This window comes from Artemia sp. Qi Xiang Cuo, chromosome 9 (assembly GCF_049724085.1).
Source record: "Artemia sp. Qi Xiang Cuo chromosome 9, ASM4972408v1, whole genome shotgun sequence".
Lineage (NCBI taxonomy): Eukaryota > Metazoa > Arthropoda > Branchiopoda > Anostraca > Artemiidae > Artemia > Artemia sp. Qi Xiang Cuo.
Window position 1 is genome coordinate 40,735,222 of NC_142802.1, and position 16,008 is coordinate 40,751,229.

At 33.9% G+C, this 16,008-nt stretch overlaps 2 protein-coding genes across 3 annotated transcripts in view; one reads left to right on the forward strand and one right to left on the reverse strand.

Moving 5' to 3' along the window:
• The window catches only part of LOC148948651 (armadillo repeat-containing protein 8-like), an 81,611-nt gene extending 71,688 nt beyond the window's left edge, over positions 1-9,923 (forward strand). The window contains exons 9-12 of one of the 2 annotated variants that reach the window (XM_089094030.1): positions 881-1,066; positions 4,127-4,282; positions 5,659-5,828; positions 9,762-9,923. In XM_089094030.1, coding sequence (XP_088950156.1) covers positions 881-1,066; positions 4,127-4,282; positions 5,659-5,828; positions 9,762-9,801 — 552 coding nt within the window. In that variant the 3' untranslated portion in view covers positions 9,802-9,923. The remainder of the gene's footprint in view (positions 1-880; positions 1,067-4,126; positions 4,283-5,658; positions 5,829-9,761) is intronic. The other variant, XM_089094031.1, reaches the window with a different exon arrangement.
• A 1,088-nt stretch (positions 9,924-11,011) lies between these two features.
• The window catches only part of cos (kinesin-like protein costa), a 171,491-nt gene continuing 166,494 nt past the window's right edge, over positions 11,012-16,008 (reverse strand). Inside the window, exon 20 of the mRNA XM_089094032.1 lies at positions 11,012-11,297. Within this exon, the coding sequence (XP_088950158.1) occupies positions 11,110-11,297 (188 nt within the window). The 3' untranslated portion in view covers positions 11,012-11,109. The remainder of the gene's footprint in view (positions 11,298-16,008) is intronic.

Genomic DNA, 16,008 nt, shown 5'->3' on the forward strand with positions numbered 1-16,008 from the left:
TTTGGTAAAAAGATGGGGAAACACTACGAAGAAGTAATTAGATATTTACAAAACCAGTAACTGCAAAGTCTAGGAAGACCCTTTTTCTGAACATTTCAATGTCGCCTGGACAGCTTTTAGGTCAAGTACCCTTAACTAGGGGTACTTAATGAAGGCCGATTTCAGGGAGCATTAGGTCACCCCTCCCCCCCCCCCAAAAAAAAAGAAGAAGAAAGAAAAACTCTTTATGTCTCAAAAAATCGAAAATAAGACCAGTGCTTCTACCCCTGCAAAAAAAGATTAAAAATACAGATAAGGTATTTAAGCATTTGAGGCCCTCATTTTACTCAAGACAGTTAGATAATGTCTACGAGAAGATGGTGTTTTCTAAAACCCCTCCTCGCAACTTTTCTTGAGAAAACCGAGACTTAATAATTCATTTGCTTGTCGCCAGTTTTGAAATGGAATATAGTTATAGACGCCTTGCAACTAAGTCACACAGAAAGAGATACCGTGTAAAGTCAGAGAGTTTTTAAATTTTTTTTTTTGACAGGAAATCCCTGGTCATGAATATTTGCTTACGAAAGCCATTAAGGCCTTATAGCCTTATTCTATTTTCCTTATTCACTTTGAATCTTGTGCAGACTGTGAAAGTTGTATTAATCCTTGAAGGTTCCTTGCTATCTTGCTATCTATATTCTTAATGATGGTTATCGCCACGTTTTTATTGCTTCGCTGTATCTCTTTCTGGACTTTGGTTCTTTTTCACAAAAGTGTAATTTTATTGGTCATCTTGTCCACTTTTAGATGCAGTTCTGTCATGTACTTTTCTTTTGCAATGTTGTCGTGTAAGATGTTAGGTTTTCTTAAAAGTTTCATAAAGGCAATATCATTTCTTTAGAACATATCGTTTCAAGGGGATTTACGAGTGAAATCAGCCGTTTTGCAGTCCTTGGGCCAAGATCAGATTTTTCAGCTGCTATGTGACACAGAACAAGCTGTTCAACTTAAAACACTAGCTCTAATGAGGAACCTTCTTTCTCAGTATAGCCATATTGACCATATTATGAGTCAACATGGAAATCAAGTAAGCCTTTTTTTCTTTTCCGAATGGTGGGCATCCATAAATATTTTCGATCTCATTTCTTTATAGGTAAAAAATAAGTTAGGAAAATCAAAGGATCTGTTCCTCCAGTTCTGTAGTTTTAGGAAGTGAGTTTGACGTAAAGGCAATGAAAAATACATCATAACGACATACTAAGCAAAGTTTAGCCGATTTGCAAGTCAAAGTAAATTTGACATTGAGTTTATTTTGTAGAGAGAGTCAACAAAAGCGTTATTAAATTTATTGGGGCTAATTATTAAAAATTCCACCACCCTTCGATCCAGTGAACGACGCACTGTTAGCAGCTGCTATAGTTAATACTCAATAAACTTAGTTGATACGTTAGCACTATTTCATTCATTCTTGTTAGACTCAAAGTTAGCATTGGAATAAAACTAAGCTGATAGCTGTAATCTTGTATTATCATTCCAATTGTTTGATACGAATTCTTAATTCTAGTTTGGACAAATTTGCTAAAATTAGTAACAGTAACATAATCATCAGTCTATGCGTGCAAGTTTGTATGCAGGGTAGGATCCTATGCTTGAGTGTGTATGTATCAAAATAGAAGGGGATTCTCCTCATATGCAAGAGCTTGAGGACCCTATTCTGTTTCCGTTCATCATTTATAAACCAAAATCTTACAACTGAAAAATAGCCTACTCATTTCAGAAAAACCCAAAGCATAGACAATCCAACCCCCATAACCTTACACAGTCAGTTCCAAATACTCCTACCCGTATTGAAGGGGGGGGGGGCACCCTATTACCCTATCTGTTTCATTAAGGGTGTAGTTACTTACAGGATAAATGGAAAATAGTGACGAAGACCACGCTGCCTTTCCATCATAAACAATAAGTAGAACAATAGGGAAATTTTTATATAAGACAGTGGAACGCAACTTTAAATGAATATTTCGGCCCCATATCCAAGGGCCGTCCTGGGTAACTGGGGTTTACTCGCCAAAGAGGAGTTTATCAAATACAGTGTGACTGTGGCCACTTTTATGTTGGTAGAACCCATCAAAATTTAGAAAAATGCTTAAAACAACACAAAGATGGCATAACTAAAGCTCTAAATTCTAATAGTACAAATATTTCTTTTGATTCTGCTTAAGCAGTCATATCTATGATAACCCTAGCCATGAAATGCTTTTTGAAGAAACTTCCCTTATTAGCAATGATTTAGGCATAAAACAGGTTGTTTGAGAGGCAATTGAAATTAAAATCAAAATAAATAATAATACTTCTTCAAACAGGTATTGTGGAGAGTATTTGCTTAATTCTTTGTTTATAAATTTGATTAGAAAGTATTTAACTAATTATATTAAAAAAACAATAAATAATTCCACTCAACCTGTCACGGACAGAACTTCTAGGCTAGCTACCAAGAAGGCAAGCTTAGCTTTAAGAGCTTGTCTGTAAGTGTTTTTTATTCTATTCGAATGAACTGTCTTTTTTCACTTCGCTTGGTGTACCAGTCCTGGTTGAACTTCATTGAAAGTAATGATGATAGGGCTGTTTTGAAAATTAAAAAAAACTTTTTTCAGTTTTAATGGTTGAATTTTAATATGAGCTTCTTTTATATTGTTTTTTTCTTCGTTTGTTTTGCTGAGGACGGCCCTTGGATTTGGGGCCGAAATATTCATTTAAAGTTGCGTTATTACTTATTGTTTATTACTTATTTATATATACTTATTGTTTATGATAAATGGAAATTCCGAAAAATTAAAAGTCTCATGTCTGTAGAAAAGTTGAAGAAACCCACTTGCATGGTTTACCTTCCTTGAATTCCAAAGAATAATACAAGGTTGAAAAACGCTTGTCTACAAAATAATTTATCCGTTGTAATTAGAAATAACTTAGTTTTATGAATCTCCTTAACTCTGGTAAAGATAAGATCCCAGATCTAGCATTATCAGACATGATAAAGTATTAAATTCGGATAATAGCTCAAGACATTTTCATTCAGCTCTAAGCAACCACATTTTTGAAAATCCCAGCCATTCTGCAATTTTTGAGGGAACAATTCTAAGTAACAATGGCTTAGGAATTAAACAATTGTTCGTGACACAATTGAAATATAATACATCCTTAAATAGGAACTTGGGCGAGTACCTGCTTAACCCTGTATGCACAAACATAGTAACAAACAAATCATCATAAAAACGCAATATAAAAAAATCGTAGCCAATCTAAGTGAAACTGTATCCAAGAAACATTCGAGACTAGCTGACAAAAAGAAAATGTTACAGTAAGGATTTTTTTGGCAATTTGTAAATTTATGGCATGAATTGATTACCTTTTTTGTCAGTTTTAGCTGAACCTTTGCGTGGTAAGATAAGGTTGTGTCCAAATTTTTGTATTCTTTGGGATTTTTAAATTGTCGCTATTTCATCAAAGAGTTTTTTTTAGCAGTTCGGATCCTTATTGCTTTCTGTCTTTTAGTATTTGCATTAGATTTTTCCGAAGAGGAATAAAAAAAAAAAAAAAAAATCCTCATTAGCTTCTTATGTTTCGACCAAGCCAATTGCTTATAACTTTTTGTGCAAAATTAGAAAACGTGGTTGGATTTTTTCTAGTGCTCATATTTTTCTGTATCAAAAGGGTTTGAAGTTGTTTAATTGAAGTGATTGTGTTTTAGACAAAAATAAAAGAAAAAAGAAGACGAATGCATACGGTGTGCCTTTACCTCCGAAATGCACGGTAACTGTGGTCTCTAGGGAAAATCTGGAGTTTAGCATAAAGTGATTTTTTTTTTACAATTGACTTTTAGTTTTTATAAGCTGAAACCCACCAAATTTCTTGATAAACAAACTTCAAAAGTATTGGTACAAAACCTAGGGTGGTGGAAAAATTCTGATGGTACTTCCAAACTCACGATCAAAAGTTGTATTAAAAATATCTATCTGTGATGAACAATTTTGTCAAATGTTTAATGTAGAGATCTGGTTGATAATTACATTGCTGCTTGTGTTTCAACTGCAGGTATGTTGAATTTTAACACATCTATGTTATCCGAGTAATCTATCTACGATTTCAGATTATGCAAGCAGTGGTAATGGTTCTTGAAGGAGATTTTACTTTGGAAGTGAAAGAACAAGGACTCTGTGTTTTGTCAAATGTTGCCGATGGAGATTCAGCCAAAGACTTTATTATAACAAACCAAGATGTCCTCAAGAAAATCATTGACTATGTAGTAAGTTCTTCTTTGTTTTGGTGTGTCTACAAATGTCTCTCGTGGCCATAAACTACAATTAAAAGGGGGATTGGGTACTGAATTTTCGATTTTTTTTACCAGCTTATATAAGAAAGAAGCGAGTAACTAATGGCAATTAAAGAGAAAAACAAATCTGTCCTATCATAAATCCCAGGGCAGAAATAAGGTAGATAGGCATAGAGTAAGGGTAATTCAACTAGTCTTATCATTTGTTTGAGCCATTTGAAAACAATTGGAGGCCTAAAATGATTTATGACCGACCATTTCCACAGAACTTGCAGGCAAGTGGACGACTGATATTATTAATATTATATGAGATTCCCCTACTAGGAAAGCCTACTGGAATTGCAATTAGGTGTAACCGAGATTTTTGAGTTGACATATGGCGGAAAATGTCCAGTGGACTTGTAGGGGAAACGGGGGACTGAGACATTTTCGAAAACTGTGGGTTTTGCCTACTGGGAAAGCCCTGTAGAATCGCAGCCGGGCGACCAATATTCTTAGGTTCACTCATGACTACAATGTGCAGTACTTCGATTCTTTTACTCATTACTATTGTGCCAAGAAATAAAGACATCAATAAACATGTGACAAGATTATGCTCTCCTAGGATGGTGCACTAACGTTATTACAAACATTTGAGCAGTATTTTTTGCTAAAAATTCAATATTAGGGCTCATAGCCATTTCTTACCTTAAAAAATGTAAAAACCTAACAAAGAATTTTTTTTAAATAAATGGCTATTGAATAAAAATACATCTAATTCTGTGACACAGTCTACAGGGAAACTAAAAGAAGTTTTTCCTTTGAGAATCTTTTGCCAAAAGTGATAATCTATGGCTTATTAGTTTTCAGTATCTCAATTCTTGTAGCCATATGTTTCTTTACGAAATTAATATCCTGAACTCTGCCTAAGAAGCTCTTGTAAGTTTGGAGGGAAGGAAGTGTTCTCTGGCTTTTAAAAGTTTTGGAGATATCCCAAGATAGGAATTTTCAGCCCTATAGCCCCCCCCCGAAAACCTGAAAAAAAGATGGATGCAAGTGAGAAGAGAAGCGGTCCTAAAGTACCGCTTCCCTTTGCATAAGCACCTTTATTAGTGTTTTCCAATTTGGATTCCTTTCATGACTATAGAATTCAAAATATAATACAATTGTTAAGTCTGCCATTAAACATCTGAACCCCCTTGCCCCGCCCTATCGTACTCAGTGATGACGAAATATTTATTGTTGTAAACTTAAAATTCATTTCAATATTTTTGCTCTGTCCAAAGAAAAAGTATGAGCCAAGATGCATAAAGGGTTAATCCAAGCTGTTATTCATATGGTTAGGTCAACCTTTGATTGTCAATTTGTAGGGTCACTTTGATGTAAGACTGCAATTGGCTGCTGCAGAATGTATCGGAAACCTGTTACGTGTTAATGATATTGGATATAACGATAGGAGACAAGAACTTCGAGAATTTGGTGCCGAAAGAGTCATACGAAATGTGATAGAAACGACAACGGATTCAATTTTAAGAGACAAGTAAGTTTAAAAAAATATGACTATTGCTTTTCAAAATGCAGTGGACCATCCTTTTCATAAAGATTTGGCATAATTTGATGCACTGAATTTGAATATAATTATTTCGCCCCCTCCCCTAAACCCCAATCAACCCTCCCGATCCTGAAAAGGTTTCCCGTATTGAACATTAAAATTTAGCTTGTAACTTAGTTAGTCAACATTTTTAGGGGCAGAAAACGTGTTATTTTTATGATAAGAAATATGAAAGTGGTCTTTGTCATTAACTAGAAAAGAAGATGATATTTATAACCCGGTTGATTTTTCAGGCTCGTTCCTTCTTTGGGTGAGAAGAGCACGAAAAACCAAGCGTCTTTGAGTTTAGCTATAAAACAATACCATTCTCTACGTCTGTCCGCTAATAATCATAATAGTCATTTATGGTTATTTTTCTTAAAATAGCAAAAAATCTTACACCAATACAAAAGAACAATAAGGACAGAGTTGACTACGGGACTGACCTGGGATGCTTTTCATAGACAATAAATGGAATAAAACACGTTTCACATCTGAAAACGGAGAGCAACTACATAATTTTAAATGAACATACTTTACTTTTAATATTGTGGGGGCTATTGGTAAGGGCGGCTGTTTACGTTAAAGTTTTGCTGTTGTTGATGAATACCATAAATATTTATTCAAATGTATATTTTTTTTTGCTCAGATCAAAGAATATATTTAACTTACAAGAATAGGAACCGGCCCTAGTGTCAATAAAAAAAAAACTGAATGCCATCTAGTGTTTGGCAACACTTGACATTTTTTCACTTCAATAGTAAGAATTATTAATTTATTTTGTGTAATTGGTAAATGTCTGATATCTGTTCCTGACAGAAAAACGATTACAAAGCTTGAAAAAATGCAGTGTCGCCAAATGCTAGATGGCGTGGATGTTTTTTGTCAACACTAGCGCAAATTCCCACTCTTGTAAGTTACATATATTCTTTGGCTCAGGCCACAAAGGCCCAGTGCCTGGAAAGTTTATTGTCTAAAGTCTAAGTGTATTTTATATAAAGTGATTTACTTAGTAGGTCAGTATCGTAAAACAATCTATCAGGATTCATTCAAAACTCGATTGCAACCTTGGAAAATTTAGGCTACAGCCAAGGACGTATACAGGATTTTTCGGGCAGGGGAAGGAGTCTAATCCGAATGTAGACAACAGTAAAAATATATGAAAACATAAGAGTGGTTATGTTTTTTTTTTTGTCAATAATGCAACATTATAGAGTGGTAAATAATGTGGTTAAGACCAAAATCCGTCAATGCATGGAAGTAAGCCCTGGAAGCGGGTAGAAACTCGAAGCATTTCCATGTATAAAACTGAATGACTGTCTATAAATGTGGACTTACTGATATATTGACCCTATTTAGGCCAACATTTTCACCTGGAGATGCAGAAAAGTGGAAAATTATAATTTTTTTGGTGTGGTGCTCGTTGGTTTTGAGGTTTTGATTTTTTTTCACTATTTTACTCATCTGACTTTTAATACTTAGAGCTTAAGCTTCTTTACAGGCTTTACATGACGACCTGAGCAGGTTGAGTGAAAAACGTTTTGCAAATCGGGACGGACTGCAAGATCTGTGCTGGTTACGGGTATAGGAGTGTGGAAGGCTGGACTGGTATTGTGGGCAACTTGCTGTGGGCGGCTTAATTGAGGAGTCTTGGGGGGGAGATGTGGCAGCACCAAGCCACCTAAGGCCAACACAGCAGTACATCGTCATTCGGTTATAAATAGGCCGTATCTCCATTATTGTAAATTTTCAGAAGAGGAAGAAAAACCTCACAACTTTTTTATTTCCACTCTTATAACCGTGAAACAAAAACGAGTTTAGATGTATTGATTTTACATATCAATCCATTTTTGTTTTATAGCCATCGGAGGAAAATGAAAAGTTTTGAGGTTTTTTTTGCTCTTCTGAAAAATTATGGAGATGCGACCTTTTGACACCCGATTGACGACATGCTCCTCCTCCACTCCAGGCTGTTCTATTTTTTACTCTTAATCCTTCCCATCAAATCCTAGTTTCTTTTAAATCCCATCTTATGCTTTGTTCCCACCCCATTTGATGATGACATGCTTCTCGATTGCCCCAGATGGAGGGCCAAAAACCTGATTTTTAACAGTCTGTCATCCGTAAAATATGAATTAGTCATTTAATCTATATTTTATTGAAGCCCTAGAAAGTTGGTCAAGTACCGGAAAAGTTAATTCTGTAAATTTTGAGGGAGCGAGGGCTTTTCTTTCGGGAAATTTTGGTCTCCGGGGAATCCCAAAGCTGAAAGTTTATTGCTTCCTCTTACCTGCCAGGTAGTGCCATATCATCATCAAACACCAGAATGGATGACTTCAAATTTTTGAGACACTTTCTGTTCTTTTTGATTTGCGAACTATGTCATTTTAAAACTGAAATAATATGGAAATGATATTTTACCCAATTTAGTCCGAACCAGATTTGAAAAATGTCTTTTTTGCGGCACAATAAACCATATTTATGATGTCTGAATACACAATTTTAATATACCTGGTTATGATCCACCTTACCGTTATAACACTTATCAAATAACGTTATTAAAAGAATTAATCAATCACGAGTAGAATAATTCTTTCTGAAACTGTTTTGCCTTCCTAAATACAGTATTTTCATCTAACCATATACTCAATCTATTACCCTCTTTAACGCCTCAGCTATGCTATTAACTAAACGGTTCGACTCGTTGCTCGACTTCGCTTGCTATTACCTCTCTTCAAAAGTGGAAGTTTTTGGATAATAACGCCATAATTGAAAATAAGCTTATAATTGAAAATAAGATTAAATGATTTTCTGGAATAAAAAGTTGGAACAGGATCAGTTATAAGCATTGGTATTAAACGCTTATAAATTAGAACGATGTAGTAGGAGAAATAGGGCTTTCATTCCCAACTCTTGGTCCAATCACAGGATCCATTCAAAGAAAACAGCCTTTTCATGAAGAAGGCTATCCAAGCATCGGGTGCTATAATAGCCAGGGAACTTAAAAAGAGAGGGAAATTTTACTCCGTCCGAGTCCTATCAATAATAATTTAACAGTTACCCAATATTTACTATCAAATAGTCTGAAGGTCAGAAGAAAAGCCCCAAGGCTTTTCTAATAATATGTATGTTACCATGAATGTCCGAAATCTGGTTAACGTCGGCATTCACTGGTGAATGTCCGAAATTATTTTTTCTCTTCTTGAATTCAATTAGTTTTGCGAGTCAGCTTTTCATTATTAAGAAAGCTATGATGGTAAAAGTTAAAGTTAGTTTATATTATGTTAGTTTCGGTTAGGTTAAATTTGGTTATAAATATCAGAAATGGGTTGTTGAAAACCCAACCTAACTAACCTGTCATTATTAAACCTTAAATTAAATTGAAAAAGTTGACTAGCAACGCTGACTAAATCCAAGGAGAAAAAAAGGTATTTCGGACATTCATCGGTGAATCTCGAAATTCACGAATTTCGAACATTCATGGTAACATACACAATATATATTTTATAGATAATGTTTAAGTCGAGGTAATGAAGTTTCAAGATGTTGGGAAAAATTTCAAGGAATGGCAGTCTTCCCTTTCTGGTCATCCTTGAAATAGTTTCCGGAGGGTTTCCAAGAAATTCGAGGAAATAAGTAACTAGATCTAATGTAATTGATTGTGTGAAGCTCCAGGTTTCTGGTATCTCTCCTTGTCTTTAATTAGTTTCCTCTGCTTCTTTCTTGTCTATTGCGATCATTTCATTTTTGTTATTCACTAAGCCAGTTATTTTTTTCATATTTCCACTAATCCACTAGATTATATTCTATAGAGGTTTTCTATGTCTTTTATAATGTGAATTATTTTTGGCGAATCGTCCTTACTCGTTACTCTTTTTTCAGGTTACAGTTTGCCCTGCAAAAACTTATATATGCAGAATAGTTGTGTTTTTCGCCCTACATTAATTTTACTTATGTCCTTGATCCTGTTTATCAATTATGTGTTCTTGTCTTATTGTGATCTGTTGGTTTTAATCAGAATTCTATTAAATGAATTTGAAGGCGTTTCTATTATTCGGTTCCGTATAAACAAAATTTGCAAATCAAGTGCCCCTCTATGGGCACTTAGCAAAGAGTGAAGCTGGATCGACGTATTATTTTTTTCGCGGCAGCTTCGGATAGAAAAGGAGGTCATGGAAACTTAGGAGGGGATAATTTGATACGTTATGGAAAATCCTAGTACTCGTCAAGAATTGAAAGTGATAGCACAACTTGCACTTCCTACCACTGGCTTTTTTCGCCACCATGCGAGTGTAGCCCTCACTTTCTATGGTTGGGCTCAAGCCCTCAGCTCTCGGTTAAATTTTATCTGTTTCAATAAAGATTTTCTTATTATGCATGCCCATGACCTGCATCAATAGCCAGTGTTTCAAAATTATTTTGCGAAGAAACTTCACGTTTCTAATTTGAATATCTTAGCTCATTCAGGATATAGAAAGACACACCGAAGAAGAGGCCAGGTTTTACCAACCTATAGAAATTAACTTTTCAGGACTCTTCCTCCTCACTCAGAGCCCTCAACCCACTTACATGCCGGGAGAAAAATCATATTAATTTTTTCCATTCTTTAATGCAAATGTTTTTACTGCGACAAGCCTATGGCTTTTTCCTGCGTTGAATAAAATAAATAAATAAAAATTTAATAAATTTATGGACTCTATTATCCAAAATTTGCTGAAAACGGAAGTTGAGCCGGAACAAAAGAGCAGACAAACTGCGACTGACTGTGAAATCGTCTGCAACACCAACAAGACGCCGCGTACAATATAAGACTAGTATTGAATTATCACAAAAAAAATATATTCCACACTTATCGCTTTTCTTCCACCGGACACATGATCTAGCATTCTTGACTTAGTTGTGCTAGAAGCAGCATGTGTAACCAATATCTTGGCAACAAATTTACCAATAAGGTAAGATTTTTCATTTGCATAACTATTACCGTTTCTGGTCTTACATTAAACTAATATTTTGATCTTTGAGGGATATGTAGACGTTCAATTGAAGTAACTTCCCACAACTATAAATAATTTTAATTTAATTATACTCCTTAAATCTATGCTGCTTTCAAAACTCAAACGTCACCATTAAAAGTATATGGATTTAATCTAAAAATATCTTTGCAAAAGGCATAAAATCGAACAAACACAGATTTAGGCTTATTCATGGTCGTCATTATTAACTTTTGTTATTACTTTTTCTCGTTTTTCCGTTGATTTTTAATTTTTTCTTCAATAATAAGCTTGTTTTTCTGTCTAGTAACCTGTGTTGTTATTGTGTTCTTGGCTGGCTTATTCCTAAAACCATGAAGTACAGGCAACAATGAAAAGGGCCCTCGATGTGTTGAAGTGCTCGGCTCTGGAAGAATGCTAGAATTTTCTAAAAAGAAAATGAGAAAGGTCAAAACAAGAAGAGAACTGTCACGAAAAAACACCATTACCATCAACCGAAAAGCTGGCTTGATGGTATATTAGGCTTACACAACTGCGAGAGAGAGAGAGAAGAGAGAGAAGAAAGAGCACCAAGAGTTATTCACAATTGCACGCTTCAAAATTTTAGGGCGGAAGAAAATCAGAAAATTTTCCCCAAGGTAAAAGCTGCACCCTCCTTTCCCCTATTAGCAATTGGCGAGTCCTTGCTGACCAAAATTTGAAGTTGGCTTTGTTCAACTTTCCATTTCAAGATTTTTAGGACCTATCAGAAAATTTGTTAGAACCTCTCAGAAAAATTTAATGAAAAGGAAAAAGGGATGAAATCTAATGTGAAAATACACATTTCTAAGAAGAAGAATAAGTATAAAAGAAACTGTCATTAACAGAAATATTAAAAAATTAAACAACATCTCGGCTCATGGATTCCCTAATTGCCAGCGTCTAACTTTGTTTCCGGCATTATTCAAGAGGAATAAATTATGATGTTCATCAATTGCTAGTGTGCAAGAATTACGAGTAATTTTGAAACACCCTTGCCAGGAAATTTACCAATAGCTTTCAAAAGTTATCCCACAATTGAGACAGATAATAATGTAGTCAAGGAGTTAAATATCGAACCAAATACACGAGACTATTCTTACTCCCATATCCTTTTAATTTATTATATATATATATATATATATATATATATATATATATATATATATATATATATATATATATATATATATATATATATCATTCTTATTAATTGTAAGAATGAAAATGTCATTTCCAGATAATTTAGGGTTGAATACTCTCAATTGTAACCAGTCTTTAATATTGAACCTCCCATTAAACCTTTAGAGATCTGTTAAGAATGTATTCAAGTGGAATTAGTTTTTACTATATGACAAATGAAAATTAGGAGATACTTATATAATCTTGGTTCTTGGATTGGTGAATTTGATCGAGAAAAACTGCATTCGTTAAAATCTGAACTCCCTACGAATTTGTCGCGAATATTTTAACATTTCCTATACCTTTACACTTTTTTTATTTGCCCCGTCAGTAGTAAGGCCATATAAGATTAAAAACCTACATGCACTTTCACAAGCCTGAGGCATGGATATGTGTGTATATTTTCAAGTAATTGGGTTACCAGGGCTATTTGCCTATTACAATGAACTCTACATAGATTGGCAAGCATGTTTTCTATTATGACACCCATTTTTGGAGGTCAAACTCATGGATACATGTTTATTTTTTTTTTTTTTTAAACTGGTATTTTTTAAATTAAGCCCATAGCACTTTGCAGAAACCCGTGAATTTAGGACTGAAAGTCCGTTCGTACTATATATGAATCCAATTAATAATCATTTTAAGTTTAAAATTGTGACGTAAAAAAAACTCTATTTGAGAATTTTTTTTTTTGCGAAAAGGTATTTGCGTAACGGTATTGGGTTGGTTAAGAATGCCTCATGGGTAATTAAAGAATGGGATGCTTCCATCAACAATACAAAGAATATGCTCAGATACTTAATAGATTTGACGCCTACAAGAGACATTGGTAAAAGGTATTCAATAGCTTAATTGAAAAGTAACGATAGAATGACATTGTGACTTGGCCTCGCTTTACCTATCCGGTGTGTGTCTGTATAATACACAAGTAACGTTTGAAAAGTATTGTCAATTTAAAAAGAAATGGCTGAAAAGTGTTTTGAGGGGGATGGGTTGCATGGAGGGTTGAGTTGCACGAGGGTTCAGTTAAAGGGGATACAGTTACATGGGGGTGTAGTTAAATTGGGTTGAGTTGCACGATGGTTCAGTTAAAGTGGGTTGAGTTGAACGAGGGTTCATGAGCACGAGGGTTCAGTAGCACGGGGGTTCAGTTGTACAGGGTTTCGATTATAAAGGGGTTCAGTTACATGGGGGGTTCAGGTGCACGGGGGTTGAGTTAAATGGGGCTTGAGTTCCACGAGAGTAGTGCTTTGTCGTGTTTTAGCTTCTCACAGTTACATTCTCTTGATCTTTCAAAGTTCACTTTGATTTTATTTCATTGATTCTTTTTGTTTGCATGTCCGGGCTGGTGTTTGCAAGTCCAAGTTGGGTTTTCAGACCTACGTTTTTAGATTTTCGTGGGAGTTTGTATGTTTCTCCGAAAAAAAAACTTAGTTGTACCCTCAACGCCTTGCTCTTTACGCTAAATTTTTTTATTGTTTATAAAAATAGAGTTGTGAGAAAGCCAAACTTTAACGTAAAGAGCGAGTCGTTGAGGAGGGGACAGTCCCTTTCATAAACGGAATAATTTCTATTCGTTTTAAGTTTTGACATCGTTCCTTACTTTCAGTTTAAAAAAAAAACTTGTTTTTACTTAGCTAATAATGGAACATTTAGTATTTTTTCTAATGTAAGTATTTTCTTAAGAAAATTGACTATCTATAACAAATATAGACTTATCTAGTTAAAACTACACATAAACTCTTGATTTTTTGGTCGTGTTACTTATATAATAAAGGAAAAGTTAGTTTTCTTTCCTAATTTAGTGTGTTTTCTTAAGAAAATGCCCCATCTTTAACAAATTTTGCCTTAACTAGTTAAAACTGTGCGTAAATTCTTCAATTTTATTTATGTTACTTAGCTAAGAAAGGAACATTTGGTTTTCTTTCCTTATTTTTGTGTTTTCTTTTGTTTGCATGTCCGGGCTGATGTTTGCAAGTCCAAGTTGGGTTTTCAGACCTACGTTTTTTAGATTTTCGTGGGTGTTTGGATGTTTTGCCAAAAAAAAAAACATAGTTGTACCCTAAAAGCCTCACTCTTTACACTAAATTTTTTTATTGTTTAAAACATTCAAGTCTTGAGAAAGCCAAACTTTAAAGTAAAGAACGAGTCTTTGAGGAGGGGGCAGCCCCTTTCATAAACGGAATAATTTCTATCCGTTTTAAGTTTTGACATCATTCTTAACTTTCAGTTAAAAAAAAAACTTGTTTTTTACTTAGGTAATAATGGAACATTTAGTATTTTTTCTAATGTAAGTGTTTTCTTAAGAAAATGGCCCATCTGTAACAAATATAGCCTTAGTTAGTTAAAACTGCACATAAACTCTTGATTTTTTGTCGTGTTACTTAGATAATAAAGGAACATTTGGTTTTCTTTCCTAATTTAGTGTGTTTTCTTAAGAAAATGACCCATCTTTAGCAAATTTTGCCTTAGATAGTTAAAACTGTGCATAAAATCTTCAATTTTATTTATGTTACTTAGCTAATAAAGGAACATTTGGTTTTCATTCCTTATTTATGTGTTTTCTTTTGTTTTCATGTCCGGGCTGGTGTTTGCAATTCCAAGTTGGGTTTTTAGACCTACGTTTTTCAGATTTTCATGGGTGTTTGGATTTTTTGCCAAAAAAAAAAAAACATAGTTGTACCCTCAACGCATCGCTATTTACGCTAAATTTTTTTATTGTTTTAAACATTCAAGTTGTGAGAAAGTTAAACTTTAACGTAAAGAGCGAGTCGTTGAGGAGGGTACAGCCCCCCTTTCATAAAAAGAATAATTTATATTAGTGTTAAGTTTTTACATAGTTACTTACTTTCAGTTAAAAAAAAACTTTTTTTTTACTTATGTAATAATGGAACATTTAGTGTTTTTTCTAATGTAAGCGTTTTCTTAAGAAAACGCCCTATCTGTAACAAATTTATCGTTAGCTAGTTAAAACCGCACATAAACTCTTGATTTTTTGTCGTGTTACTTAGATAATATAGGTACAGTTGGTTGTCTTTCCTCATTTAGTGTGTTTTCTTAAGAAAATGCCCCATCTTTAACAAATTTTGACTTAAATAGTTAAAAATGTTAATAAATTATTAAATTTTAGTTATGTTAATTAGCTAATAAAGGAACATTTGGTTTTCTTTCCTTATTTATGTGTTTTCTTTTGTTTGCATGTCCGGGCTGGTGTTTGCAAGTCCAAGTTGGGTTTTCAGACCTACGTTTTTCAGATTGTCGTGTGTGTTTGGATATTCTGCCGAAAAAAAAAATATGTTTATAATTTTAATCAATAAACATCTTTAATATTAAAACGTCTTTATTCTTTAGAATAGTTTTATTAATTTCATTAAATTATTAAAAAATTGTAAGTAAGCAGCAATAGCTTTCTTGAATTTGCTTTCTGGAAACCATACAGATATTTAATTCAAGAAATCATAATTTATTTTTTTCTGTTCAATTGTTTTCAGTGTAATCCAATATAATTACCATATTCTTTTATTCTAGCTTATTATTTTCAGTGTAAGCCAATATAATTACCACATTCTTTTATTCTAACTTAACTTGTAGGAATAGAGTTTCGGTTACTATTGAGCCTTACATGCCTGAAATCATGAATTAGAATATTTAATTAGCTGTTTTGGGTTTTCAGACATAGTTTTTTAAATGTTCATGGGTGTTTTGGATCTGGAGGGTCTTATGACTCCCCCCCCCAATGAACTTACTTGGTCTTAGGACTCATCCCCCTATCTATATATCCCTTCACCATTAAGCGAAGATATAGAACATTGATGGATTGTATGTACAATTAAAAGATATAATTATAACGTTCAAGATGATTTGACATTATGACAATTAATTTATCTGTTACAGATGGTGTTTGAAAGTCATATATGTGTTTTCATAAAAAATTTTTT